The sequence below is a fragment of the Cervus canadensis genome, chromosome 6 (genome assembly GCF_019320065.1).
Source record: "Cervus canadensis isolate Bull #8, Minnesota chromosome 6, ASM1932006v1, whole genome shotgun sequence".
NCBI lineage: Eukaryota > Metazoa > Chordata > Mammalia > Artiodactyla > Cervidae > Cervus > Cervus canadensis.
In genome coordinates this window covers 53,651,049-53,678,353 of record NC_057391.1, presented here as the reverse complement: position 1 = coordinate 53,678,353, position 27,305 = coordinate 53,651,049, and the positions used below count along the sequence as shown (strand labels likewise).

The window sequence follows — 27,305 nt, the reverse complement described above, 5'->3', positions numbered from 1 at the left end:
CATTTACTAAATCTCAATTCAGATGATTTCAGTCCACCATTTAATTCATGTATATGGGTATGTGCATATATATGTACACTTCAGTTATATTTTTCATTTCTATTTTTCCAATTCCACATGTGCTCTTATCTCAGTTCCCTGTCTTTATCTTCATTTATATCCTGGAAAATTTTACAAAGAATTCCCCTGAGATCATCTTCAGCAGGAGCTATTGTTGAAAATAAATCCTTGGTGCCATGGGTTATAGATGTGGGATAATCTCATGTTTTCTCATATATAGCACAAATTTGGAGCCCCCTACCTCGGGGTGATTTAGGCTTAGGTTCAAATTCTTTGGGGGGCTTCTTTTTTCCCATCTAATCTATACCTTCCTGTTGTATCTTTTAATTAAATAGGTGATTTTTCCCCCTCCTCTCTCCCATTTCTAGAATGGCAGTCCTCTTCTGTTTCTGGCTTTATGGAGTTTGGTTTTAGGTCTCAGCTATGATCGGTATAGACCTGACTCCTGACCCAGCAGGAACATTAAACCTTAGCACTATATTAGATTTAGATGTTCTGGAAAGCCATAATTAATTCACCCCAAGTTAGTATTTGGAAATGTATCTTTCCTGCTTATACACTATATTATGTATTTAGAAATTGTGTTATATTTTATCCAGTATTTCTGTGTTTAGAAAAGAGGGAGGATCTTGTATCAACTCAGTCTACCATATTGAACAGAATTCTGCATGTAGTGGTCTTTACACCAGCATGATGCAAGTTTTTTTCCTGATCACTTGGGTATTTTGAAAGCACCTCATAGGTAGGTCAAATATTTGGGATTATTTTACATTGTTTGGAATTCAACTTCTCTAAAACAAATACCTAAGGTCCTAGTTACAAATTTAAATCTAGATCTCTTATTCAAGAATTATTTTTTAAACATATACTTTGCCTTTACTTTTAAAACTTGCATAAAAACAAAAATTATCTTACATTAGTAGCAAAATAAATATATTTTCAGTTTGCTAGGATACTGACAACTTACCTCTAGTTTAACTGAAACGGCAGCACTAGTGACTATCAAATGCTTACCATATGTCAGGAATGATACTAATCATCCTCCCAACACTAAAGCAGACACTATCACTCCCTTTTTACAGATGAGGAAACTGAGGCTCAGAGAGATAATATTTCTCACTTAACATCACATGGCTAGAGAATAGTCGGTGTGACTCCAAAACAAGGCTCTTAACCATCACACTCAGATCTATAAGTTTATTTGTAAATGTAGAAAGGGGAAACCTCTATATCTCAAAATAAGATGATGAATTGTACAGGTCCTAAGTCAACGACAGCCATAAATCTGAATCCCAGATGATTCAGCTGGTGGTATCAACCCGGCTCGGTACTATAACACAAATCTATTTATAAAAAATACATTTGACACTTATTTTCCTTAGTAAGAATTAATGTGCTGGACATTAAGAATTTCATAGAAATTTTATAACCATAACATAATAAATTCATTTTATCCACTTTTTCTTTTTCCATATTAACATTTAGCTATTAGGTATATCAAAAGGTAAAATGATTTCCCACTAAAAATTTATTTTGAAGTATTTAAATTTAAATTTTTTCAATTCAAATTTGGATAAAATTATTTGCAAACATTTTACATAATAAGAGAAAAAAAATAAGAGAAAAATACTTACAGGACTGGAAAGAAGAGGCAATCCAGTTCGAGGATGAAAGGCTCTGGTTGAGGTTCCATCCAAGGAATGAAAATTATGTTTCTGCCAGACACTTGAATGTTTAAGTGGTATAGTTCTCTGCTAGGAAAAGAATTAGATTTTAATAGTAACATTTAAGCTTTTTGTTTTTAGATTTATTCTTAATATGTACTGAGGTATTACATCCTTGGCGGTAAAGTTAATGACCTATAAACCTATCTATACACACATATTCATTATTTGTTGTTAAGTCGCTAAGCCGTGTCTGACTCTTTTGCAACCCCATGGACTGTATCCTGCCAGGCTCCTCTGACCATGGGATTTTCAAGGCAAGAATACTGGAGTGGGTTGCCGTTTCCTTCTCTGGGGTATCCTCCCAACCCAGGGACTGAACCTGCATCTCCTGCAGTGGCAGGCAGGTTCTTTATTATCATCTGAGGCACAAGGGAAGACCACATACACACACATTTATATACACTTTAATTAGAAAATAGAGTTTAAGAGTTTTTTCTAAGATGCTGAATAAACTCAAATAAAGAAAGTACGTCCAATGTATGCCTTGTTGTTGTTCAGTTGCCCAGTTGTGTCTGACTTATTATGACCCCATGGACAGCAGCACACCAGGTCAATGTATTTTATACTTAGTCTAACATTAGTAAGCTAATATTCAATTTTTTTAATTTGTAAAAAAAACAACTTCTCATAGTTAGAAAAAAATTAGTACAATATTCTAAAATACAAAACTATGTAAATAGCAAGAGCCCTCCTCAGAAAATGTAATTTGGTAGTTAGTGCATGATACAAGAATATAAATGTGAATTTTAAAATATACTTAACACAGTAACAGTACCATGTTTTTGAAGTGATATAAGCAATAGACTAGTTCTTAAGAATTTATGCAAGTTTATACTCAGAAATCAAAAATTCATGAAAACACATGAATATAAATCAGAAAGAACTAATGGGTCCTGGCTTTAATATTTCCTAGCTTTATTACCTTGGGCACATTATATAACCTCTCCAGGCCTAGAATCCTCATTTGCAAACTTGAGTTAGTAACAGCACCTAATCTCACATCATAGTGAAAGGATTTAGTAAGCCAACATATATAAAACATTCGTAAGAGTGCCTAGGCACATAGCAAAGGCTGTATAATTATATTTAAAGTAAGAACATGAAAAAAACTAATCGTAGTAGCTTGAAAAGTACCATGGTCAAAGTAAGCCTCCCTATAATGTACCAGAAAGGATCATGAAAAGCTAGTATTCTTAAGGTCAGGGTAGGTTTTTGTGACAATTAACGTTTTAGTAAATTGGAAACTGAAATTTGGTTAAACCCATGTGTTAGAGGAGAGGAAATCTTCTGTTGAAAAACAGCAATTGGAAACATAGCATAATTTTAAGACTCTAATGTCCAACAAGACTAATCTGCCTGATAAAGAAGATGAACCAAGGTCATTCAGATTCGGATCAAGGCAGTTAAGTAGTTTTCCATATAACTGAGATATAAATTTGTAATGCTTTTTAGAGAAACAAAGGAAATTTAAGCCTAATAATAATTTTCTAAAGTTAAAAAGTGGTTTCGTGGACAAATAAAATGGAACTAACTTAAGTATGTCTGATTTATGTAGTAAATTAAAAGTTTAAAAAATGTTTAAAAATCTACAATTTAATTATTACTACAACTAAAAGCAAAAGAGATTCATCATTCTTACTTTAAAATTGAGGAAACTGGAAGTTTTAGAAGTGAGTGATTTATTCAGCTTCACTCAAGGACCAAATTTGTCTGGACTGGAATGTAGGTATTTTGACCACAGGTCAGTGATTTCACTAGATATACCTTAGCTGAGCAGAGGCATAACACAAAGGGCACTCTGCTCATAATGGGACAGAGTTGCTAACAACACATTAAGCTAATGATACAAGTTTCATTTCTGACTCCTTTTCACTCTCCAGCAACTGTTCCCAGTATTGAAATAAACAAAAAAGGGAAAGAGGAAGAATTTACCTAGCATTTGCTCTTAAGTGGGTGGTTTATTTATAAGGATGCTAATACTAGTTCTGTAGCCAGACAGTCTGCTCTATAGACAATGGCACCTTGGACCTTTATAACAAGATCTTCTGTAAACAAAATTCAAACCATAACAAATATTTGAGGATTATATTTGAAATGTTAGATATTACTTACCAACACCTCTTTATTTTTCAGTCGTTCACATGTGGACAAACAATCTTTTAAATTCTTTCTCTGAGAAGAGTTTTGAGAGTTTTCATCAATTGGATCTTCTTTCTTATCCTGTTCATTTCTTAATTGGTCTAGCTTTTTGCATTTGAAACCTTCACTATCTTTAACAAGATAATTTTCTATACTATTAAGGTGAGTGTTTTGTTCACATGGCTTAGGCCTCTTTGGGTCTTTATTTGAGCACTCGTTTTCATGTTTACTCAGACATCCAGACATTTCCAACACAGTAACTTTTACTTTCAAGTCATTTTTTTTTGAATTATCACACTGGCGATTGTTAAAAGATTCTGGATTATAATTTTCATTTATTATTTTGTCCTTATACTTATTTGTGCAAATCTGTTTGTCAATACTATTACAATTTGAATGCTCTTTATCAATTTCATCGCTAATTTCTTGCTTCTTAAATTGACACTCAGAAGGTGTGTTTTCTAACCTGATTGTCAAATCGAAGTTGTTTTCTCTGCAGTGAGATATATTCGAAGGGGTCATTAAACCAGTAGCTTTGTTCTGTATCTCCTGAAATGTACTTCGGATTTCACTAGGATTGTCCTTATACAGATTTCTTCTTGTTTGAGGTTGCAAAGAAGGCTTGACTTTACTGTTGCAATTAAAAGAACTAAAATATTTGTTAGATATTAAGTTTTTCCCTTCACTGATGTCATCTAACAAGGAAAATTTTGTATTAGAAATGGAAACAGAGATGTCATCCTTGTTTTTCTTCAATAAATTTTTGTCTTCATAGGAACTCCTAAATACTTTAGAAGGAACTGAACTGGAGTCCTGCATATTGAATGATTGCCGGGGCATGTGAGATGCCATTGGATCAATATGCTCCAAGTGTTGAGCAATCCTTGCAATGATATCTTGCCGTCCTTGGAGTAAAGAGCTTATCAAAGGATTAGACTCACCAACAGACTGACGAGAATGAAGACCATTAGAGATGCAAGTGCCATTTTGAGGAGTTTCTGGTTTTACTCGAATCTTCCCTTCACTGGTGTCTTCTGAAGAGGTGAGCTCTGGACTGCCAAAAGAGACAGAGAATGTTTCTTTACATCTTCTTACACTTTCATTTTCTTGTGAAACACGGAGAAGTTTTGAATTAAGTGAACTAGATTCTTGTATATTAAGTGGATGTCCAGAAATATGGGAAGTACTTGGATCACAATGAATCAAATGCTGAGCTATTCTTGCGATAACTTCTTGCCGGTCCTGAATTAAAGAGCCTATTAAAGGATTAGTTTCACCAACTGACTGCCAGGAACTCTGGCGACTAGAGTCACTGGAATCAACCACTGAAAACGATTTTAAAGTTCTCACTGATGTTTCATGTGACTTTTTCTCTCCTATACTACTGAAGCCCAAAATATTGCCTTGAGATGTTCCATAGTCAGATTTACTGCCAGTGCCTGGATATAGCTTGACATTTTTGACAGCTGCATTATATTCTGGAGTTGTGCCATTTTTTGCATGTAATATTATGCTTTCAGGTGCCATGGTCCAAGTTTGTTTGCTGCAAACACGCTGTGAACTGTCTGTACTACAGTGATCTGCTTCTGTAGAATTTCGGTGCTGATGGGTTTTAAGTTCATGTTCTTGAATTCTTTTCTCATAAAGGCCAATATTAGTGTGAATACTACAGGCCAAAACTGGATAATTAGATTGTCTGGGCAGGGACTGAACGCTGACTTTCAAGGCCACATTGTGAGAAACATTGGGAACAGGAAACACATGTTCAATTGGAGTCTGTGAGAAATTCCACTGTAGGTCTACATCAGCAGCACTGATTCTAGAATCACACAGAAAAAAATGGAATCAATGGATTATAAAACATATCATTATTATACATTATTTTTAAAACTTTAAACAGTCATATACTTACCTTTGTTTGCATTAGTTACTATTGAGATTTTAATCTACTTTACCATGCATGTCACTCTAACAAAACCAACATAAATAGACTATGCCTGCAATACAATCTTCTTTTTAAGAACACTATAGTAGTAAAGCACTAAAAATACTGTAATTCAAAATTAGTTGTCAAAACAGAAAAAAGGAACTTTCCATTTGCTACTAAATAAATGAATTCAGTTAATTGTATTATAATTATATGCTTTCTGTGAGGTGATTTAGAGATACTCTCTTTCTCACAGCTACCTGCCTAAAGAGACAGTTAAGACAGCTGTTCAGTAGCTTGTGTGTTTACAGTTTTCAAGATCTAAAAATTAAGTAGGTTTACCATTGTGAAAATTCAGCAGCCCAGAAAGTTTTTTCACTTTATTTATAATGGTGGTATGAATTCATTGTTGGTTCTATAAAGTAAGCTTAACAGTTCTCTGAAAACAAATCTACACCAAATTTAACCCAAGAAGCAAAACTCATCTTGAGTCATATCATATCTAAATTTCTCTAACTTGCTTTGAGAAAAACTTGAGTAAATATTATCCACTTACATTTAGAAATGAAGAAAATAAACTGCTTAAAAGGTCAAATACCATTCGGTAGTTAACCACTGTAGCTGAATATGCATGGTTCTTTTTCTGCCCTAGACATACCTGTAAAGAATATTTCGTGGAGTAGCACCATGAGAAACACTCAGCCAAGCACTTAATTGAGAAAAAAACACAAATGAGCGGACAGCCAACAGGAGAGTCTTCTCTTCAATAAATCGATCACCACTCCTAAAGAAAGTCAAAAAGCATCATCTAAATGTCAGCAAGTATAAAATGACTGAATTTTAGAAAGAAACTGGTAAATACATCACTCAGGGTATGTGCTTTCAAGAATGTGGGAGTACATTTACGAGTGTCACTTGAAGTCACAGAAATACAAAATAGGTAAATTTTAATACATAAATAGAGGGATTCAAAGACATATTATTAAAGTAATTTATAGAAAGTAATGGAAAATCGAATTTAACAGGGACAACTTCAAACTCAGTTCAACTTACTGTCTAGGAACTGGCTCCAATATCCATCTTTCTAATAATAATGCATCTTGTTTAATAGCAGGATCATTCAGATCAATTCCTTCGGTGGTGGGCCCATCATCACTGTAGCAGCAGTCTGGTAGTAGCATCACTTCCACCATGATTGGAAGGTTATTCTTCCACAACAAGGCGACCTCAGACCTAGTTCGTCTGGCTTGGCGACACTTCGAGAAGATGGAGATAAGCAAAATGGCTCAATAGCCCATCCAATTTTATATTTCAATTCAAAAAGTATAATTGTAAAGCAGACATCTGTATGAAAATGAGTCACCTATTCAAGGGCTTTGCTCAGGCTTGTCTGTCTATTTAGGTTTCCTCATTAAACAATGCATCAGCACTATTAACTCCAGAGTGTGGGGATTAGTAGCTAACAACAATTTTGATGCAAATTTTCTTGTGGGAGGATATCTTTGCTCTATTTTGTGGAAAAATAACTGCCATGCACAATGTCTGACAGGCCTCAAGATGGCCCAGCCTTGTCTCATCTGTCAATGATATCATTAATTATAGACGAAAGAGTCATTCTAAGAGCAAACTATTAAAATATTAAAAATTAATATTTCAATTTAATTTAAAATATTAAAAGTCCATTTTCATTAAACACTCAAAATAGACAAGATTTTAGAAGTTTAAAATTTTGGACTACATTTAAAAAACTAACTGGCAGAAATATCTTTACAGCGAATTATACGCTACATACCAAAATAATTATTTTTAACAGTATTATACAGAAACATTAATGGCAGCAAAAAGCATCCTCCCATTAACATGGGGAAAATAATAATGAACATAAATCTAATAAATAAACAAGAACACAAAGTTGATGAACTAGGGCTGAGACTAAAACTAACGGAATCTAATTCATAGTTAACAAGGATCATCTTAAATCTGATGTGTGTGGACAAAGGTATGAAATTGGCTGCACGCTTACCTGCTGATGGAAAAGCTACGTACTATACTTTTTCTTTATGTTGTAACCAATTTTATAGTTAAATGTGAATGTTATAATTGTAATAAAGGTGATGACAAAATTTAAGCTAATTTATATAAAAGGCAGATAAAACGCATTCAACACACAATTCTCACCTGGGCCAGCTTGTCACTACATTCATGTTTTGTAGTTACTGGGTAACAGGACTGTGCTGGAGGACAATGGAAACTTTCTGTTCGACCTTTAACAGAACATTCAGGTGTTCGTCCTTCTGTTATTAACAAGGCCAGAGAGACCAAGAATTCCTCTGCATCATACTCAAAATATTCATCCAGAGTATCTAGTATTAAAAGAAAGAAAGAAAGAAAGATGGGTCCTTGCTTTAAGGTATCCTTGACAGGAATTCATTTTTTAATGTCTACAAAAACTAATACCATAGCCCAAATTCAATTATATCCACTAACAAAGAGTGAAGCTATTTCAAGTCCTAAAAGACGATGTTGTGAAAGTTCTGCACTCAATATGCCAGCAAATTTGGAAAACTCAGCAGTGGCCACAGGACTGGAAAAGATCAGTTTTCATTCCAATCCCAAAGAAAGGCAATGCCAAAGAATGCTCAAACTACTGCACAATTGCACTCATCTCACATACTAGTAAAGTAATGCTCAAAATTCTCCAAGCCAGGCTTCTACAGTACGTGAACTATGGACTTCCAGATGTTCAAGCTGGATTTAGAAAAGCCAGAGGAACTAGAGATCAAATTGCCAACATCCGTTAGATCAAAGTAAAAGCAAGAGAGTTCCAGAAAAACATCTATTTCTGCTTTATTGACTATGCCAAAGCCTTTGACTGTGTGCATCACAACAAACTGTGGAAAATTCTTCAAGAGATGGGAATACCAGACCACTTCACCTGCCTCCTGAGAAATCTGTATGCAGGTCAAGAAGCAACAGTTAGAACTGGACATGGAACAACAGACTGGTTCCAAACTGGGAAAGGAGTATGTCAAGGCTGTATACTGTCACCCTGCTTATTTAACTTTTATTCAGAGTACATCATGAGAAATGCTGGGCTGGATGAAACACAAGCTGGAATCAAGATTGCTGGGAGAAATATCAATAACCTCAGATATGCAGATGACACCACCCTAAGGGCAGAAAGTGAAGAAGAACTAAAGAGCCTCTAGATTAAAGTGAAAGAAAAGAGTGAAAAAATTGGCTTAGAACTCAACATTCAGAAAACTAAGATCGTGTCATCTGGTCCCATCACTTCACGGCAAGTAGATTGGGAAACAGTGGAAACAGTGGCTGACTTTATATTTTGGGCTCCAAAATCACTGCAGATGGTGACTGCAGCCATGAAATTAAAAGACACTTGCTCCTTGGAAGAAAAGTTATGACCAATCAAGACAGCCTAATAAAAAGCAGAGACATTACTTTGCTAACAAAGGTCTGTCTAGTCAAAGCTGTGGTTTTTCCAGCAGTCATGTATGGATGTGAGAGTTGGACCATAAAGAAAGATGAGTGTCGAAGAATTGATGCTTTTGAACTGTGGTGTTGGAGAAGACTCTTGAGAGGTCCTTAGACTGCAAGGAGATCCAACCAGTCCATCCTAAAGGAAATCAGTCCTGAATATTCATCGGAAGGACTGATATTGAAGCTGAAACTCCAATACTTTGACCACCTGATGTGAAGAGCTGACTTATTTGAAAAGACCTGAAGCTGGGAAAGACTGAAGGTGTGAGGAGAGGGGGACGACAGAGGATGGTATGGTTGGATGGCATCACCGACTCAATGGACATGAGTTTGAGTAAACTCTGGGAGTTGGTGATGGACAGGGAGGTCTGGCATGCTGCAGTCCATGGGGTCACAAAGAGTTGGACACAACCAAGTGACTGAACTGAACAAAGAGTGAAAAAAGAGTAAAAACAAGGCAATTATAGCATAAAATTATTTTTATGTAAACTTCAATTAAAATATTTAATATTAAGGAATAGAAAAAGCAAGAGAATTCCAGAAAAACATCCTTCTGCTTCACTGACTGTGATAAAGCCTTTGTGTGGATCACGGCAAATTGTGGAAAATTCTCAAAGCGACGGTAGGATACCAGACCACCTCACCTGCCTCCTGAGAAACCTGTATGCAGATCAAGAAACAACAGTTAGAACAAGACATGGAACAATGAACTGGCTCCAGATTGGGAAGGGGTACATCAAGGCTGTATATTGTCACTTGTTTATTTAACTTATATGCAGAGTATATCATGCTAAGTGTGGGGATGGATGAAGAACGAGCTGGAATCAGGATGGCTGGGAGAAATATTAATAACCTCAGATATGCAGATGACACCACCCTTATGGCAGAAAGTGAAAAGGAACTAAAAAGCCTCTTGATGAAAGTGAAAGAGGAGAGTGAAAAAGTTGGCTTAAAGCTCAACATTCAGAAAACTAAGATCATGGCATCTGGTCCCATCACTTCATGGCAAGTAGATGGGGAAACAGTGGAAACAATGGCTGACTTTATTTTTCTGGGCTCCAAAATCACTGCAGATGGTGACTGCAGCCATGAAATTAAAAGACACTTACTCCTTGGAAGGAAAGTTATGACCAACCTAGATAGCATATTAAAAAGCAGAGACATTACTTTGCCAACAAAGGTCCGTCTAGTCAAGGCTTTGGTTTTTCCAGTGGTCATGTATGGATGTGAGAGTTGGACTATAAAGAAAGCTGAGCACCAAAGAATTGATGCTTTTGAACTGTGGTGTTGGAGAAGACTCTTGAGAGTCCCTTGGACTGCAAGGAGATCCAACCAGTCCATCCTACAGGAGATCAGGCCTGGGTGTTCATGGGAAGGACTGATGCTGAAGCTGAAACTCCAATACTTTGGCCACCTGATGCGAAGAGTTGACTCATTGGAAAAGATCCTGATGCTGGGAGGGATTGGGGGCAGGAGGAGAAGGGGATGACAGAGGATGAGATGGCTGGATGGCATCACCAACTTGATGGACATGAGTTTGAGTAAACTCCGGGAGTTGGTGATGGACAGGGAGACCTGGCGTGCTGTGATTCATGGGGTCACAAGGAGTCTGACACGACTGAGCAACTGAACTGAACTGAACTGAGTACCTTATATTGATAATATGAAAAACATATGGATGAATCTGAGAAAGGGTGTTAAGATTTAGGAGAAGAGGTTATGCTTAGAGAATTGGGCTCAGTTGATATAGCCAGTATGTGGGTATGAAGATCGTGTTAACTGCTATACTATAATTGCAAAAACTGAGAGGAATTATGTGAATGCTTTATACTGACTGTTGAGGGATGGCTTTTCTCAGCAGATAACATTTAAGCCAAGGTCAGAACAAGGAACAAACCATTAAAAAACTGGGAGAAAGAGCACTCTGAGCAAAGAGTCTAAGGTAGGAATAAAGCAATACTGTCCCAGGAACTAAAAGAAGGTGAGTAAGGATGGAATGGCAGTAGCAGAGAGGAAAATTGGTAGGAATTATAGTTTAGAATGATGATCAGGGCAGTGCAAGTTCGATGCATGAAGTAGGGCACTCAGAGAGTGCTCTGGGACAACCCAGAGGGATGGGGTGGGGAGAGAAGTGGGAGGGAGGTTCAGGATGGGGGGACACATGTACACCAGTGGCTGATTCATGTTGATGTATGGCAAAAACCATCACAATAATGTAAAGTAATTATCCTCCAATTGAAAAAAAAAAAAAGAAAAGAATGGTGGTCAGGGACTACATCATAGAGGATTTTGAAGCTAGGGAAAGGAAATTAGATTTTATCCTAAATGCAGTGGGAAGCCGTTGGATGGTGTTAACTAGAGAAATGACATGATCTGATTTACATTTTAAAACGATCGCCCTGACAGATACGTTAATAACAAAATAAGGGAAAAAGAGTCAGAGTAGGTATACTAGTTAGGAGGTTGTTGTTTTCCAAGGTTAGAGATATAGTTTTGGGAAACACTGGCACTTGGACAGTATTTAGAATGAAGAATCACCTAGAAGCATATAGTGAGAATTCATGACAAAGGCCTGAGGCACTCTAACAAGTAGAGATCTGGTAGAAGATGATGAACAAGCAAAAGGAGCTGGTATATGTCCAGTATGGTATCATGGAAGTTCCAAGAAAAAAAAATGTTTCATGGAGGGTGTGGTCAACTGTCTCAAACAGTAGTGAGGTCTAATAAAACATAAACAAAGAAATGACCACTGGATTTGACATTAAGAAAGTCATTGGTGACTTTGACAATAGTGATCTCAATAGATGGTGATGATGGAAGATTAGATAGATGTGGCATATATTGTCAATTATTCTGAAGGGTACAGATGATAAACACAAAAGCCTACTTGACTAGTCCTCTCTTAACACAATGACGATTCATGTATCACAATATAAGTACTACACATGTAGAATCTTCACTCATACAAAATTGTCTCCAAATCCCAAAAGAGAATAAAAGAAGTTTCCTTCTAAGTCTTTGATACAGGGGCAGAAGATTCTCCCTCTTCAGGGCCTAAAATCCAGTAACTGAATTTTAATAATTTGTTTTTCAAATGTCTCTTGAAATTAAACCTTCCTTTTCAACCTGAAAACAGTTACCAAGTTAGATTCTTATTATTTACACCAGTCTCCTAGCTATGGTCTAGGACTCTAGGCCCTTGTTTGTATTGCACACTGATGCAGATTAATCTTCCTGAAAAGCCATTCCACCACATTCCTCTCAGCTCAACATTTTTCTGTTTGTTTTTTGTTTGTTTTACTGGCTCCTTAACTGCCTATTAAACCCAGTGTAAACGCGTAAGCCTGACACCACGGCCAGGGCCACCATACAGAGCCAGCTACTCTGGTTGTGCACTGCCAGATTCTGATATGAACACTGCCTCCAGAAGTTATAAACCGAGGTGAGCCTGCTTAAAACTCCACCTCTGGTTCTTAATCTCTTCTTTTACTGCTCCCAATGTGTAACCCTGTTCGATCCAAACTACTGTCTATACCAAGCTCTACTCATCTCTTACCTGGTGCTACCACCTTTTCTCTTTTATCTATTAAATATGCCTCAAGTTTTCTGAAGAACTTTCCTGACTCCATTTTTCCTGCAAGAGTCCTTTCCTAACTCATTTTCACACTGATCTTTCACTTACTTGGTACTCTTCCCCAGAACTTATGTAAGCCATTACACCATGAATGGTTACTTCAGGGTATTGGCACACAATCCTAAGGTCATAAATTTCACCTCCACCTGTGTATATTTCACTCTGTTCCATACACAGACTGTACTGCTAACTTGAGCCAACCCTCTCCCAAACTGCAAGAACTTCCAAAGTTATAGTAACCCATCCATTTCTTTATAAAAATATATTTAATATTCTGTAGATGTTTATTTCCTAATGAGTGAGGTTCTACATACTCTGAAATATTCTCAGCTTCTCATTTACATGCTCCAATCTCATAGGTATGTATTGAGTGTCTCTGTTTTAAGTTAGAATTGTAAAAGATCTTAGAAATTATGTAGCTTAATCTACCTTACTTTCAAATGAAGAAAGGTAAAAAGACATTAACTGCCTTTTTCTCAAAGTTGTATGTATACTGCTGCACACCAGAATCTAGGTTTTTTCATTCCTAGTGCAACTTGATTTATACACTATGAGAAATCTTTAAGAAGAAAATAAAGGGCAAAGTTAACTTTAATGACAAGTGCAAAAAATAGAGGCTGTGGCTATAAATGAAAGCAACTTTATATGTACACTTATTTTATTATTTATATGTACACTTATTTATTATTAAAAGTAATTATTTTATTAATACTAGTGACATAAATATTTTCACTAGAAGACGAGTACCTTCAAATACAAAAATATGCTTTGTTTTTGTTAGCCAAGAACAAAGCTTAAACTGATCCTCAGCATTCTATTCTGAAAAAGGCAAGTGATCTGTAAACAAACTTATCCAAGACTGACTTTTAAAAACAACTTTCTAGACTTGTGTGTAGTTTAAATTCAACCAAGTATTTCTGCTGTACATATACATTATACAGCAACCATCAAAATTCAAGATTATGATTAAGGCAATTAATATTCTGAGGTTCTATCAGAAAAACAAAGTCATGTGTATGTTTTTATAATAATCTAGCTCTTTGAAAATTAGCTACAAATTTTAACTGCCACATAATCCAAACATTCAATTAGACAAAGATGATCTCTATCATCTTGAGTTGTGATTTTATCAAGTGCTTCCTCATCTTAATTCTCATTATGTAGCACAAAGTAATAGTTAAGAACATGAACTCTTAGATCAAGAAAACAGTTCTGCTACTTGATGGTTGGTTTTGCATAGATTATACCTCTTGTACCTCTCTTTGTCTTAGCTTTTAAAAAATCTATTAGATAGCAATAATAACAGTATTGACCTTCAGAGGGCAGTTAAAAGGACTGCATTGCTATTTGTAAAATATTCTGAATATTGCCTGGTACATAGAGTGCACCATATGGCTTCTTAAACTTAAGATAAAAATAAATGTGATGACGTGGGTCTTTCTCTCACTTTACAGATGAGAAAACTAAATTTGTAAAATCATTTGCCAAGGTCACAAATATTATCAGTAGAGAACCATCTCTAAGAGCCCACTTTACACTACCAGTAGTTTCTAATAATTCTCAATTATGAAAGTTCATTCTTATTTTTCACTTCACACAAAAAATGACTCACTTTTAGAGTAGAAGTTACTCTACCTACTCAGGGCACAGAAAATCCCTCAGAGAGACATATCTTCAAGGATTCCTGGTATTAAATGAATCTGGACAATTATTCCTTTCTTTCCTTGTGTCTTTCTAATTTAAAGGTTTCTCAATTCATGTATCATGGAAAAGGTCTGGATCATGTGGTTTGAGAAAGAGCAAGAGGATACCCCACTTAGAAACATTATCTTTATTATGCTTGGCAAAACTGTACAACTACATCTACTTATAAATAAAATGTTTCAATGTTCTGTTTTGTGCATTCAAATGCACTTACAGTTAATCACAACCAAGCTTGGTCCCTTTATCATCAAAGAAAAATGAGCAGCTTCTGTGGGCAAGACAATAGGGGATAAGTTAAAAAGTGGGGCAGGAGTGGAGGGAGGAGAGTCTTGGCTTTTGTATATAATTCAGTTTAAAAACTCAAAGGAACACTATGAATTTTAGTTAATCTACAGATGAAGAAATTAGACTTCATAGAAGTGACAGTTCGGACACACAGAGCAATATAATGTTAAAGTAAGGCCTTAAACTAGATCTCCTGTGCATATAAAACATTAAAAATTTGAGGACTTATTTCCAAGTTTCATCCAGTATGCCTACCTAAACTCTACCCCCCAGCTAGTCCAAATCCAATTCTAGCTCAGGAAAGAATCATGAACAGAGTCAGACTCACGTATTTGTTAGTATCAAGGTCATTCTTACTGCTCATTCTGTACTGGTTATCCAGCCTCTGAACGTTGATTCTAGTCTTTATTGTAAAACATCTTGATGTCTAATTCCCAATCTGTTTCCCTTTGAATTCTCACTGGACTTCCCTGTTTACATGGTTACTCTTCTGCAATCCTAACAGAATTTTCTTTGTTTCTTTGCTCATGCACTGAGACATGAGGATTGTGTCCTCGATATCTATTATATCTATAGGAATTCCTATATGCAATGGCTACCCAAACTAAACCTGGTATTTTGAAAGCTGCAAAAGAAGAGTTGTAAATGAGTTGGAAAAGCAAAGCCGGAAGATAAGCAGGGTTTAAAAGCCTTAACTAAGGAGTACATTGTTACAAACTGTATTTTCCAATGGAGAAGTTGAAAATCTGCCTACTTTTTTCTAGTACCTGATTGCAGTGAAATTTCAACTCAGATGGGAAGTAGATGCAAAGGGAAATCCTCTCATAAGATTCAGGTGTTCCTACTGTTCTAACGGCTATTTGTCTCTAACTAGATCATAAAATCCAGGCATGCAGGAACCAGGTCTAACACAGCCATTATTCTATTACCAGTGTCTAGGACAGTGGGCTTCCCTGATAGCTCAGTTGGTAAAGAATCTGCCTGCAATGCAGTAGACCCTGGTTTGCTTTCTGGGTCAGGAAGATCCCCTGGAGAAGGGGTAGGCTACCCACTTCAGTATACTTGGGCTTCCCTTGTGGCTCAGCCGGTAAAGAATCCACCCGCAATGTGGGAGACCTCGGTTCGACCCCTGGGTTAGGAAGATCCCAGGAGAAGGGAAAAGCTACCATTCCAGTATTCTGGCCTAGAGATTCCATGGACTGTATAGTCCATGGGATCACAAAGAGTCAGACACAACTGAGCGAATTTCACTTTCAGGACAGTGCCTGGTATATAGAAGATGCTCAATGAATACATAAGCATAATGGAAAACAATTAAGCATTGTTATTTAACTAATAAGTAAGATCTCAGGTGTAGATCAAAGATTATAGACTGAAGTATGTGAAGTATGGCCAAGTTTGATTAAAGTAGATTAAACTCTGAAGAATTCAGGTTTTATAGGACAAATGAGCTCAGATTATTAGCTCTGTAACAAACGACAGACTGAAGGTGTCAAAACATCAGGCAATGCACAAGAAGCTCTTTTAACTTTTATTTTACTATGTTTTTTAAAAGACAGAATTTAACTTATTCACACTGACATTTCAGCAAAGAGTTGTTAAAACACACACATACCCAACCAAAATGATTATTTCAAGTATGTTCCTGGGACCCAATCAGTATCTCAAGAGAATTTATTTCCTAAATTCCACTTTGACAGCCATTTCTCCCATTTGATAGTGTATTCTCTAAAATGCTGACAGCAGGTAATTTTGAGGGTTTGATCTTACACATATGTCACACCAAATCTCACAGAAACCAAAGGAAAAAGCCTTGGTTAATTCTCTAATCACTAATTCTCTATTGTTAACAATCAGCAGAACTAACCAACGGAAATGTGCTAAAGAAGAGCAGACTTAGTGATTTGTTAAGTGACAATTTGGACTTTCAATTATTTTCAATGCTCTATGTTTCTTAAATTTTTCTAAAGCTGTTCATGTTTGTAGACATTCTATTAGGCTCACAACTGGTGTTGTGCAATTTTCATATATATGTGTGTGTATATACACACACATACACACAAAATTTTAATTACTGTGAACAAAATCAATATAAGATATTCATTCCATTATTCTTAAGATATTTTAAGATTAATAGTATTTTCTAAAGCACTATGAACTTCTTGATACGAGGATCTAAAAGTTAAAAGTCAAATAGTTCTAGTTCTAAAACTAAAGAACATAAGAGAATTCTGGAAGCATACAAGATGCTCCTTTGATGTGAGGTATGACAAGCCTATTTACTCAGAACTCAGCCCATGCTAAGCTCCTCTGTTCCCTAAGTTATTTACAGTCAAATAATAAGTACTATCTCTTTTCCCACCTTTGCAAATATCACATAATATAAAATAGCAACTACCTACCAATTTGAATTTGTTTACCATAACTATTAAATAAACTACAGTAATAAAAAAATACAATGCTATATAGTTTCCAAAACACTATCATAGGCTACAGTAAAACTTAAAGCATACATTTTATGTCATTTAAACTGCTTAGATGATTATATTATAGATTAAATCTTGCATAACAAAGAAATAAGGCATTTATGATTAGTATTTACACATCTTCCATCAAAATAATTTCTAACTAAAAGTGCTCTAAAGGTATAACACAAAAGAAACTACTCTTTACAGTAGTAAAGCAATTGGTGAGTTCTTTAAAAAAAAAAACAACACCTCAACCTAATTATGCAACTAACTTATTATTGAATTTTTACCCAGTTGTTAACAAATAGATATTTTCTAGCACAGAAGAGTAAAAAGAGTTCATCAGAAGCCAAGAAAGGTAAAGGTTGTACTTCACACAATTCTGCAAGGTGACTCTCTTCCCAGAGGACTATAATTGGCTGTCGCAACAAACATTATTTCTTTTACGATCTGAATTCCCAACTACATGAAACCTCTATATACGAGTGCCATCCACATTCCCCTTCTGGCTCCTTACCAATTAAACCACAGTAATTTCTGTGGAGATAAGGGAATTCTTATAGAAAATAATCAGAAAAGAATAGAAGGGTAAGTAACTAAGAATTGTGATAAAAATAAACAGAAAAAAAGGGGAGGAAAGGGACAGGGACAGAAAATAGACAAAGAGGAAAGAGAAAACAGGGAAATAAGAAGGGGAAATATAAAAGGAAAAACAAACTGAGTAAGAGTAGAGCTATTTATTATTTGACAGTAGGAGTAGAGATGATTTGTTTGACAAGCATATTGCTTATAATGCTTTTTCTGTTGGCTTTAGACAAATGATCTCAAAAGGTAATTTTTCTAAGGGACACATAAGATGCCAAAATTATAACTCATCTTAAACCTAAAATATTAAACTTTTATATTCTTCTATAGAACTGTGATGGTTCTAAAATGTGGCCTAACTGGGAGGTAAACACTGACGTTATATCAAACAGAGGTAAATTCAAATACTGAGTAACAGTAGGCAAGTTAAAATAATAATTCTCTGAGAAATTTCTGAGAAAGAAAAAGACTCTGCCCTTTGATCTCTGGCATACCTTGCTATGGTGAAGTGAAAGTGAAAGTCGCTCAGTTGTGTCCAGCTCTTTGCAACCCCATGGACTATACAATCCATGGAATTCTCCAGGCCAGAATACCGGAGTGGGTAGCTTTTCCCTTCTCCAGGGATCTTCCCAACCCAGGGATGGAACCCAGGTCTCCTGCCTTGTCGGCAGATTCTTTACCAGCTGAGCCATAAGGGAAGCCCCTTGCTATGGTAGGAATTATCAAATTAAATTTCAGTAATTATTTAACCTTCAAAAGCAAACCTCATTGAAATGAGGTACAACATAACTGATGGCCAAAGTAAAAAAATTCATGTAAAGATCTGAAAACAAATTAACCTTTAATAACTTTCACAACTGCAAAAGTAAAACATTCACTGCAGAATCTGATTTTACTATTTTCACAAAGAAGACAGCAGGATCTAGTGAGGACAGTCCTGGGCAACTTGAGACATGTCACTCAATTTCTTTATGTAAATAATAATAATGCTAAGTGTTAGGGGAGAAAGGTACTATCCCCCTTTACTTGGGTTGGGTCTCTGTACACAGGAGGAGAGCAAGACTTCACCACAACCCTTATCTCCCCACCAAGGAATATATTGGAGAGAAATGACTGATTTATATATTCACCCATTTTACGAATTCTTCCACAGGGCTGGTAGGATGGGTAACATGACTGGCTTGGTTTTGGTAGTCATTAGGCTATTTCCAGTCGAAATGGAGTAACAGGGACTTGATTTACCTACACGCCTGAACCACAACAAAATACAAACAACTGTTTCCAGGCATTGGACAACAGACAGTGCAAGACAGTGATCTCTGAGAGAAAAATAAACAGGTGAGTCCTACAACTGCCCAGCTTTAATATCTGGAGAAAGTTTCCAGGCTGAAGAAAGGAGAAAGTTTCCAGGAGAGAGGAGAAGGCAGACAGAATCCAGCAGTCTCCCAGAGTAAAGGACAAAAGAACGAAGTTCCCGGAAAGGGAGGTTAAGCAGCTAGAGTCACAGGGCAGAGTATCAGACAAAGGAGAGTAGGGCACAGAAGGCGAGCTCAAGAGAGAGGAGTAAAGAAAAAATATAACTATAGAATTCAGCAAATAAATATATATATTCAGCAAGAGTGAACCCTAACATAACGTATAGACTTTTGATGATGATGTATCAATGTAGATTCACTAACAAACATACCACCATGTCACAGGGTATCCACAGTAGAGGAGGTTGTGCATGTGTGGGTAACAGTGTGTCTATGGCACTTTGTGCTCATAGTTTTGCTGAGAATCTAAAAATTCTTTCTAAAGAAAGTTTATTAATTAAAAAATATTTCCCTTTATACAATTTCAGGAAAATATTCTCTTTTTGCTTTCTGCAGATTTAAAAAATAAAAATCAATAATGAAAATAATCTGTTCACTTATCCCAAAATTGTACTTAAGAAGTTTCCTTTAGGAAACATAAATTATAGAAAAAAAATAATTGAAAGCAACGTCACAAGCAAGAAAGAAAATGATCAAAGCTCAGGTGAGTTTTTACCTCCTAGGACCAAAAAAAAAAAAAAAGGACATTCTGTACAAACTTAAATTAATATAATTTAATTTATTTTTTATATAGAAGGACTGATGCTGAAGCTGAAGCTCCAATACTCTGGCCACCTGATGCGAAGAGATGACTCATTATAAAAGACCCTGATGCTGGGAAAGATCGAAGGCAGGAGGAGAAGGGGACAACAGAGGACAAGATGGTTGAGTGGCATCACTGACTCAATGGACATGAGTTTGAGCAAGCTCCGGGAGATGGTAAAGGACAGGGAAGCCTGGTGTGCTGCAGTCCATGGGGCTGCAAAGAGTCGGACACAACTGAGTGACTAAACAACAACAACATGTTTTATATTAAGCACTTTAATGTCTGATAGGTATGAATATACTTAAAAGTCTTCAGGGCCTGAAAAATAAGTGTGAGTTACTGAAAGAAGAGAGAAATATTACTTCTGCAACAATTATTTGCTATTTAACTTGTATTACAGGTAAAAAAAAACAAACTGTTGTGTGACTGAGGGAAGCACAGCTCTTACAAAAACTGACATACTCAAAGTTTACTGACAACAATCTTGTTTCTCATAATCTCTGGTGCTGCGTTTCTTGGACAAAATTCCCCTGGACTAGACTAGTGAATATCTATATTCAATTCTGTCTTTTGAGAATATGCCAGAATGAGTCCATAATGAGCAGTATAGCAGAGTATATTGTATAATGGTGGTTTTCAGCATTTTATATATACAGCAGTCTTGGAAATATCAATTTAATGCCAGTCAGATTTGTTTATAAAAGAACCTGTCTACAGGAAATAACTGAAAGAACAGTTAATTTTTTTCACTTATAAACTGAAGGCTGCTGGACACCTTTCTCTGCTCTGTAGCTGTGGAGCCATCATGCAGTTATAACACTAATATTTACAATGTTGTAACAACAGCTGACATTTCCTAAGCTCTTACTATGTGCCAGATGCTGTGATGATTATTTTATCTTATTTAATCTTCGCAATACTGAGAATATATCACACTGTTTTACCTCCCAAAATACGCAGATTATATATGGAACAGTCATTCATATATAACCACTATTGTTAATTCATCAAATCCAAGATGTCATTAATTTTAAGACATGTAACTATTTTGTCTTTCATTAACAAAGAAAAATCTGCCAATTTAACTACAGTGGGCCATCAAAGTGTAAGAAACAAATTTATTTCTGATTTCAAAGATGTAAAATATAGAAAATGTGTTAAAATCAACCAAATATGGTAATCCTAAAATTTTAAGTTTAATCAGAATGTAATTCAAATGCAGTATTTCTTAATAGACTTGAAAACAAAGTAAGCTAACTGAATGCTTTTCATCCTCTTTTGAAAAAAAATCCAATCTTGGAAAATGAAATCATTTATCCAACAAACTTCTTAATGGAATAGGGAAAAGAAGAGAGAACTATAGCTGCAGGTGTTCATATGAACTGCATTCATACTTCACGCTTACACAGTTTTAGTCAAAATATGTAAACTACTCAAAGTAAAAATGCATTCATCAAAGTGTGCATTTAACAGGGATTGGTTAAAGTAAATCTATATTGTAATAAAAGGGTGAAATAAGACTGAACATTTATAGTGTTGTGATTAAGATAATGATTAACAGACAATCGGAATCCCCATTCTGCTGCTAATAATGGAGCCCAAGGGAACCTAATTTGTCTCTTTAAACTTTCCCTTCCTGAAAAGTGGAGCTAATACCAATTTCATAGCATCACTGATTTTATGAGGTAATAATACGTGTTGAACAACACAGTGCCTGGCATACAGTAGGCAGTATTATATAATACACAGCCTTACTGTTCCTTAATAAGCCAAAATATCTTGATAGAAATTTTCAATAGTTCTAGAACCTTGTGGTTTTGAATCCCAGTCACACATTGAACAAACTGGAAAACTTAAAAAAAAAAAAGCATAAGACAAAACAAACAAAAAAAAACAGAAACAAAACTCGAACACACCCAAGACTAGATATTATATTCGCATAAAAGCTCCCTATGTAATTCTAATGTGCAACAAGGACTGAAAACCACTGCTCTTGTTGAAAACTTGAGGCTAAGTAAAGGGAGAAAATGAGGATATTAGGCAAGGTAGGATATAGGGAAAGCAGAGGTGACATTAGAAAAGCAAGGGACCAGCTTTACACTGGAATTATGTTGTCCGTTGTAGCTGTGAATTTGCATGTATCCATGTATAACATGTAACAGGGTAGAACTGGTTCTCAGACTGGAGTCTGTGGACATTCTGGGGATCTGACAACTCTCCTCCAAATTTAACACATGATTTATTTTCAATGAAAAATCTCAAAAAAAAAAAATAATAAGCATAAACCTAGTCTGGAACATTGTAGACAATGATAATCAAGGATTGCTTTCTTATTTCAATGTTATATTCATATGCACAATTATAACTTACATTGATAGTTTTGCTGGTGTTTAAATAGCATGACTTGAATAGCTCTTGGCTGGTAAGAAGAGAGGTGGACTTATTATAGTCCACAAAACAGTGGCCTGGGGTACCAACAAAAGTTGACAGTGAGTCAAATGGGACAAGCAAATATCAAGCCATAGTACTGTAGGCATGTTCAATTCAAAAGGACTTGGCCCATAATACCAAGCATGATAGTCACATATTGACCAATAGCTTTGTAATACATCACAATGACAAAGTTTAGTGGTTCTGTAATTTTATCCCCATTTATTATTTTTAAAAAATATTTTAATTTTATTGGAGTATAGTTGATTTACAATGTTCTGTTAGTTTTAAGTGTATAGCAAAGTGATTCAGTTATTCATATATATATATTCATTCTTTCGATTGTTTTCTCATTAGGTTATCACAGAATATTGGGTAGAGTTCCCTGCGCTATACAGTAGGTTCTTGTTGGTTATCTATCTTATATACAGTAGTGTGCATGTGTTCATCCCCAGCTCATGATTTATCCCTTTCCCCTAGGCTTCCCCTCTGGTAACCATAAGTTGTTTTTGCTATCTGTTAAGTCTGCTTTTGTTTTGTAAATACGTTCATTTGTATCTTTTTAAAATTGGATTCCACATATGAGTAATATCATATATTTGTCTTTCTCCTGTTTGACTTACTTCACTTGGTATGATAATCTCTATGTTGCTGAAAACGGCATCACTCCATTATTTATGACTAAGTAATATTCCATTGTATATATGTACCACATCTTCTTTCTTTATCCATTCTTCTGTTGATGGACGGTTCAGTTGCTCCATGTCTTGGCTACTGTAAAAAGTGCTGCAATGAACATCAGGGTACATGTATCCTTTCAGATTATGGTCTCCAGATATACGCCCAGGAGTGGGATTGCTAGATCACACAGTAGCTCTCTCTTAATTTTTAAGGAACCTCCATACGGTTCTCCATAGTGGTTATACAAATTTACTTTCCCACCTGCAGTGTAGGAGAGTTCCCTTTTCTCCACACTCTCTCCAGCATTTATTTTCGTAGACTTTTTGATGATGGCCTGAATTTAGCTTTTTCAAAATTATTTTGGTTTTATAGTTGTATAAGGTCTAAGAAATAGGAAAATAAATATGGAGTTCATTATTCTACAATGCAATTAAAAAATTATGTCAGCTGGTCCAAGAAGTTTTCTTTAAATAGTTGTGGGGAGTCCTGGAGGAAAAACTAAATGGATTAAAATCTCAGCTCCATTATATAAGGAAGAGGCTTTCAACTTTTTATGAACTCTGGAATATCTCTTTTTCTCTCTCAGATATTATCTTGAAGTTGGCAAAAAGTCATATTTGGCACACCTATCAGAATGGCTACTGTCAAAAAGACAACAAATAAAACAAGTGTTGGCAAGGATGTGGAGAAAAGGGGACCCTCATGCACTGCTGGTAGGAAAGTAAATTGGTACAGCCACTATGGAAAACAGTATGGAAATTCCTCAAAAGATTAAAAATATCATCCACCATTTCAACTCCTGGGTATTTATTGAAAGAAAACAAAAACACCAGTTGGAAAAGATACATGCACCCCTATGTTCACTGCAGCATTATTTACAATAGCCAAAACATGGAAGCAATCCAAATGTCCAGCAAAAGATGAATGGATAAACAAGATATGACTGGTATATACAATGCAATATTACTCACCCACAAAAAAGAATGAAATTCTGTCATTGCAACAACATGGATGGACCTAGAAGGGTATCACGCTAAGTGAAATAAATAAGACAGAAAGACAAATCCTGTATAATTTCACTCACATATGGAATCTAAAAAACGAATGAACAAATAAACAAACACAACAAACAGAATCAGAGACAAGGAGAACAAACTTCCACTTGCCAAAGTGGAAGTGGATGGGGGAAGAAAAGAAAGAGGTCATGGGTATAAAATGAACAGTGTAAGGAAGACAGCTGATAACTATGCAATATCTTTGAAAGGGTGACATATCATAACTAGACTTATTATGGTGATTATTTTGAAAGGTATAGAAATACCAAATCACTATGTTTGTGCAACAGGAACTAACATAGTGTTGGATGTCAACTATACTTCAAAAACAGAAAAACTAACTCACTCACAGAAGAAGAGATCATTGTGGTTATCAGAGGCAAGGGGTGGATGAAGGGGAAAATGGATGAAAGCAGTCAAAAGGTACAAACTTTCAATTAGAAGATAAATAAATACTAGGGACATAAGGCACAACATGATAAAACCAAGCCAAACTCAGTTATTAAAGTGATTTTTTCTCATCTGCATCTAAAAGTCCACCTCAATGTAAAATTTATACAGATTTTAATGTTGTAGGCCTTCTATTTTTAGAATTAATCATCTTATTAATAACTGCATGAAAGTCAATATATCACATTTTATTTACATTATAATTTTTCTGAGTCAGGAGTACTTTCTTGTAGTTTACCTCAATTATTTTCACAAATTCAAAGACTAAAGAAATAAAAAAAAAATCTAGACAAGGTTATATAATCTTCCAAAAATACACAGAAAATTTTTAGACTTGATATATCTTAGTCCCATTTCAATATTTAGGTCCCTAGCCAGTATGCTACTGATCAAATATAGGGCTTACTACCAATTTTCTTGTTTTTTTGTTTCAGCAATTCTTTTTCAGTTGTTTTTTACAACTGAAATAGAGTTGGCCCAGATGAGGTCTCTGAGTCATCTTACAGATTTAGAAATTGGTTAAATGCATTGTTTTAAGCCATAAAGTTGCAGAAATTTCTTACAGCAGAAACAGGACCCTAAAACAAGTATTATCTTAGGAGTTTGCAGAAAATGTATATTCCCAGGTCCTACTCCCAGAGATTCTGACTCAGGAGTCTGCATGTTTAATAAGAAAGCTTTATGCCTCTGATGCAGGTGATCTCTGAATCACACTTTGAGAAATAGCACTTTAGATCATACATGAAAATAAATACCTCACAGGTAAAAAGAATCACGTCTAAGTTTTAATGGGGAAAATATTCAATATGTATTTATTTAGTGAAATGAGACATTTCTTAGCTTGATAAGAGAAAAATATACACAAAGGAAAATATTGGCAGATTAAAATGTATAAAATCAAAGTATTTCATAAAGAAAAAGTAGAAGGGAACATATTTCTATACTATATGGTTGACAAAGTGTTCCTACATATATTATTCCATATGCTATTTTAATTAAACTTGCTATTTTCAAATTTGAAAAGAAGAATTCACATAAGTAAACACAGACCGGAATGTTTAATCTCTCTAGAGAGGATATTTAATCAAAGAAATAACAATTAAAATCACAGTGAAAAGCCATGTTTTATCTACTATAGAAGTAAAGTTAAAAGTATTTTTAAAAATTACTATGGAAAAAGGTTTGACTGATGTTATGTCCACATGATGGAATATCCTACAGCCATTAAAATAATTATATTATTTATAAAAAGGCATAAAAAACCCATTAAGTTAAACAGCAATACACACAATTTTATATTTACTTTTTTCAATAATGTATAAACTTATTTAAAGATTATCTGAAATGATAAAACATAAAAAATTAAAATAAGCTCTCTAAAGTTTGCTAAAATAAGCTTTCTAAAACTCCTGGAGACTTTTAAACACTGCATTTCACTTCTAAAATTAAAGTAAAATTACAAAGAAAAAACATGATTTCATAAAAGAAAAGGCATTTAATAACAAAAAATTGACAGTCATGATCACAGAAAAGGAGTCCCTCTTGAGAATGGCTGCCATCTTTGCCATAGACAAATGAAAAAAAAACTTACTTTAGACTAGCACAGGTCTGAGGACCAAACTTCAGGGACCACCACCACTATTCTGAAAATGATTTGACTTCAGGTCCTGTGTGAGTAACAACCAAGAACCCACCTATCATTCTCCAGGGGTCCCTCCCCTCTCCCTCTCCACTGCTCCCACTTCAGTCAGCCTGAAGGAGCAATGATGGGCAAGTAGAGACCATGACATTCCACAAAAGTGGAAAACTACCAATCATTACAAAGGGGGGGGAGGGTGGCAATGGATCAGAAGTCAATGAGAATGATAGCTTGCCAAAAAGAAAATGAGATGATGTAACAGCACCAAGAAAGAATACCCACTGATTCCTTCAGTGATTCACCCAGTTGAAGCAAGCAGAGGATGTCACTCTTGTAACCATTTGTTTGTTCAAGTGGATTCATTCATTGACCTCTGCACAAGTGTGGAGAGATGAATTATTTTGAATAGAAGTTATAGTTTAGTTGTAAATGGCTAGTATAAAGACATCACCTTGCTATATTAGGTCGGTAAGATGAGAAACAATAGCTTTTTTATTTTTTTTCTTTAGTTTCATATCGCTCTATTTCCCCTTCAAATGTGTAACTCTGCCAAGGCAGTATCCTTTGATAAAGATAATGATCAAGCAGTGGGATTTAATGCTAATATAATGCTTTTAATTAATGTTTTATTGGATAACTCTGTGGTCATTACCATCAACTTGAATCAGCCAAGTACAGTATACTTCCTAGAACCAGATTAAACTGGTTTTAGTTCAGTCAACAGATTCACAGTTACTACTATCATCAATTGAGCATAGCTATTATTTATTGTTAGATTATTCTAAAATCATATGTTTAGAAGATAAACTTGTCAATTGGCTTTAAATCCATATTTGACTTAGATCTTTTACCCAAACTTTTTGATAGCTAAATAACAGATCTGACACCAACCTTTACACTTG

The 27,305-nt window shown here is 35.3% G+C and overlaps 1 protein-coding gene across 10 annotated transcripts in view; it reads right to left on the bottom strand.

Moving 5' to 3' along the window:
• Window positions 1-27,305, bottom strand: part of FAM214A (family with sequence similarity 214 member A) — a 78,784-nt gene that overhangs the window by 17,162 nt on the left and 34,317 nt on the right. For 9 of the 10 annotated variants that reach the window (XR_006270068.1, XM_043471945.1, XM_043471941.1 and 6 more), the window contains 5 exons: window positions 8,032-8,216; window positions 6,907-7,109; window positions 6,512-6,637; window positions 3,900-5,745; window positions 1,695-1,814 (listed from right to left, as the gene is read on the bottom strand). Coding sequence is in view for 9 of the 10 variants with exons in the window: in XM_043471945.1 (XP_043327880.1) it covers window positions 1,695-1,814; window positions 3,900-5,745; window positions 6,512-6,637; window positions 6,907-7,109; window positions 8,032-8,216 (2,480 nt within the window). In the remaining variant the exon portion in view is untranslated. The remainder of the gene's footprint in view (window positions 1-1,694; window positions 1,815-3,899; window positions 5,746-6,511; window positions 6,638-6,906; window positions 7,110-8,031; window positions 8,217-27,305) is intronic. The other variant, XM_043471940.1, reaches the window with a different exon arrangement.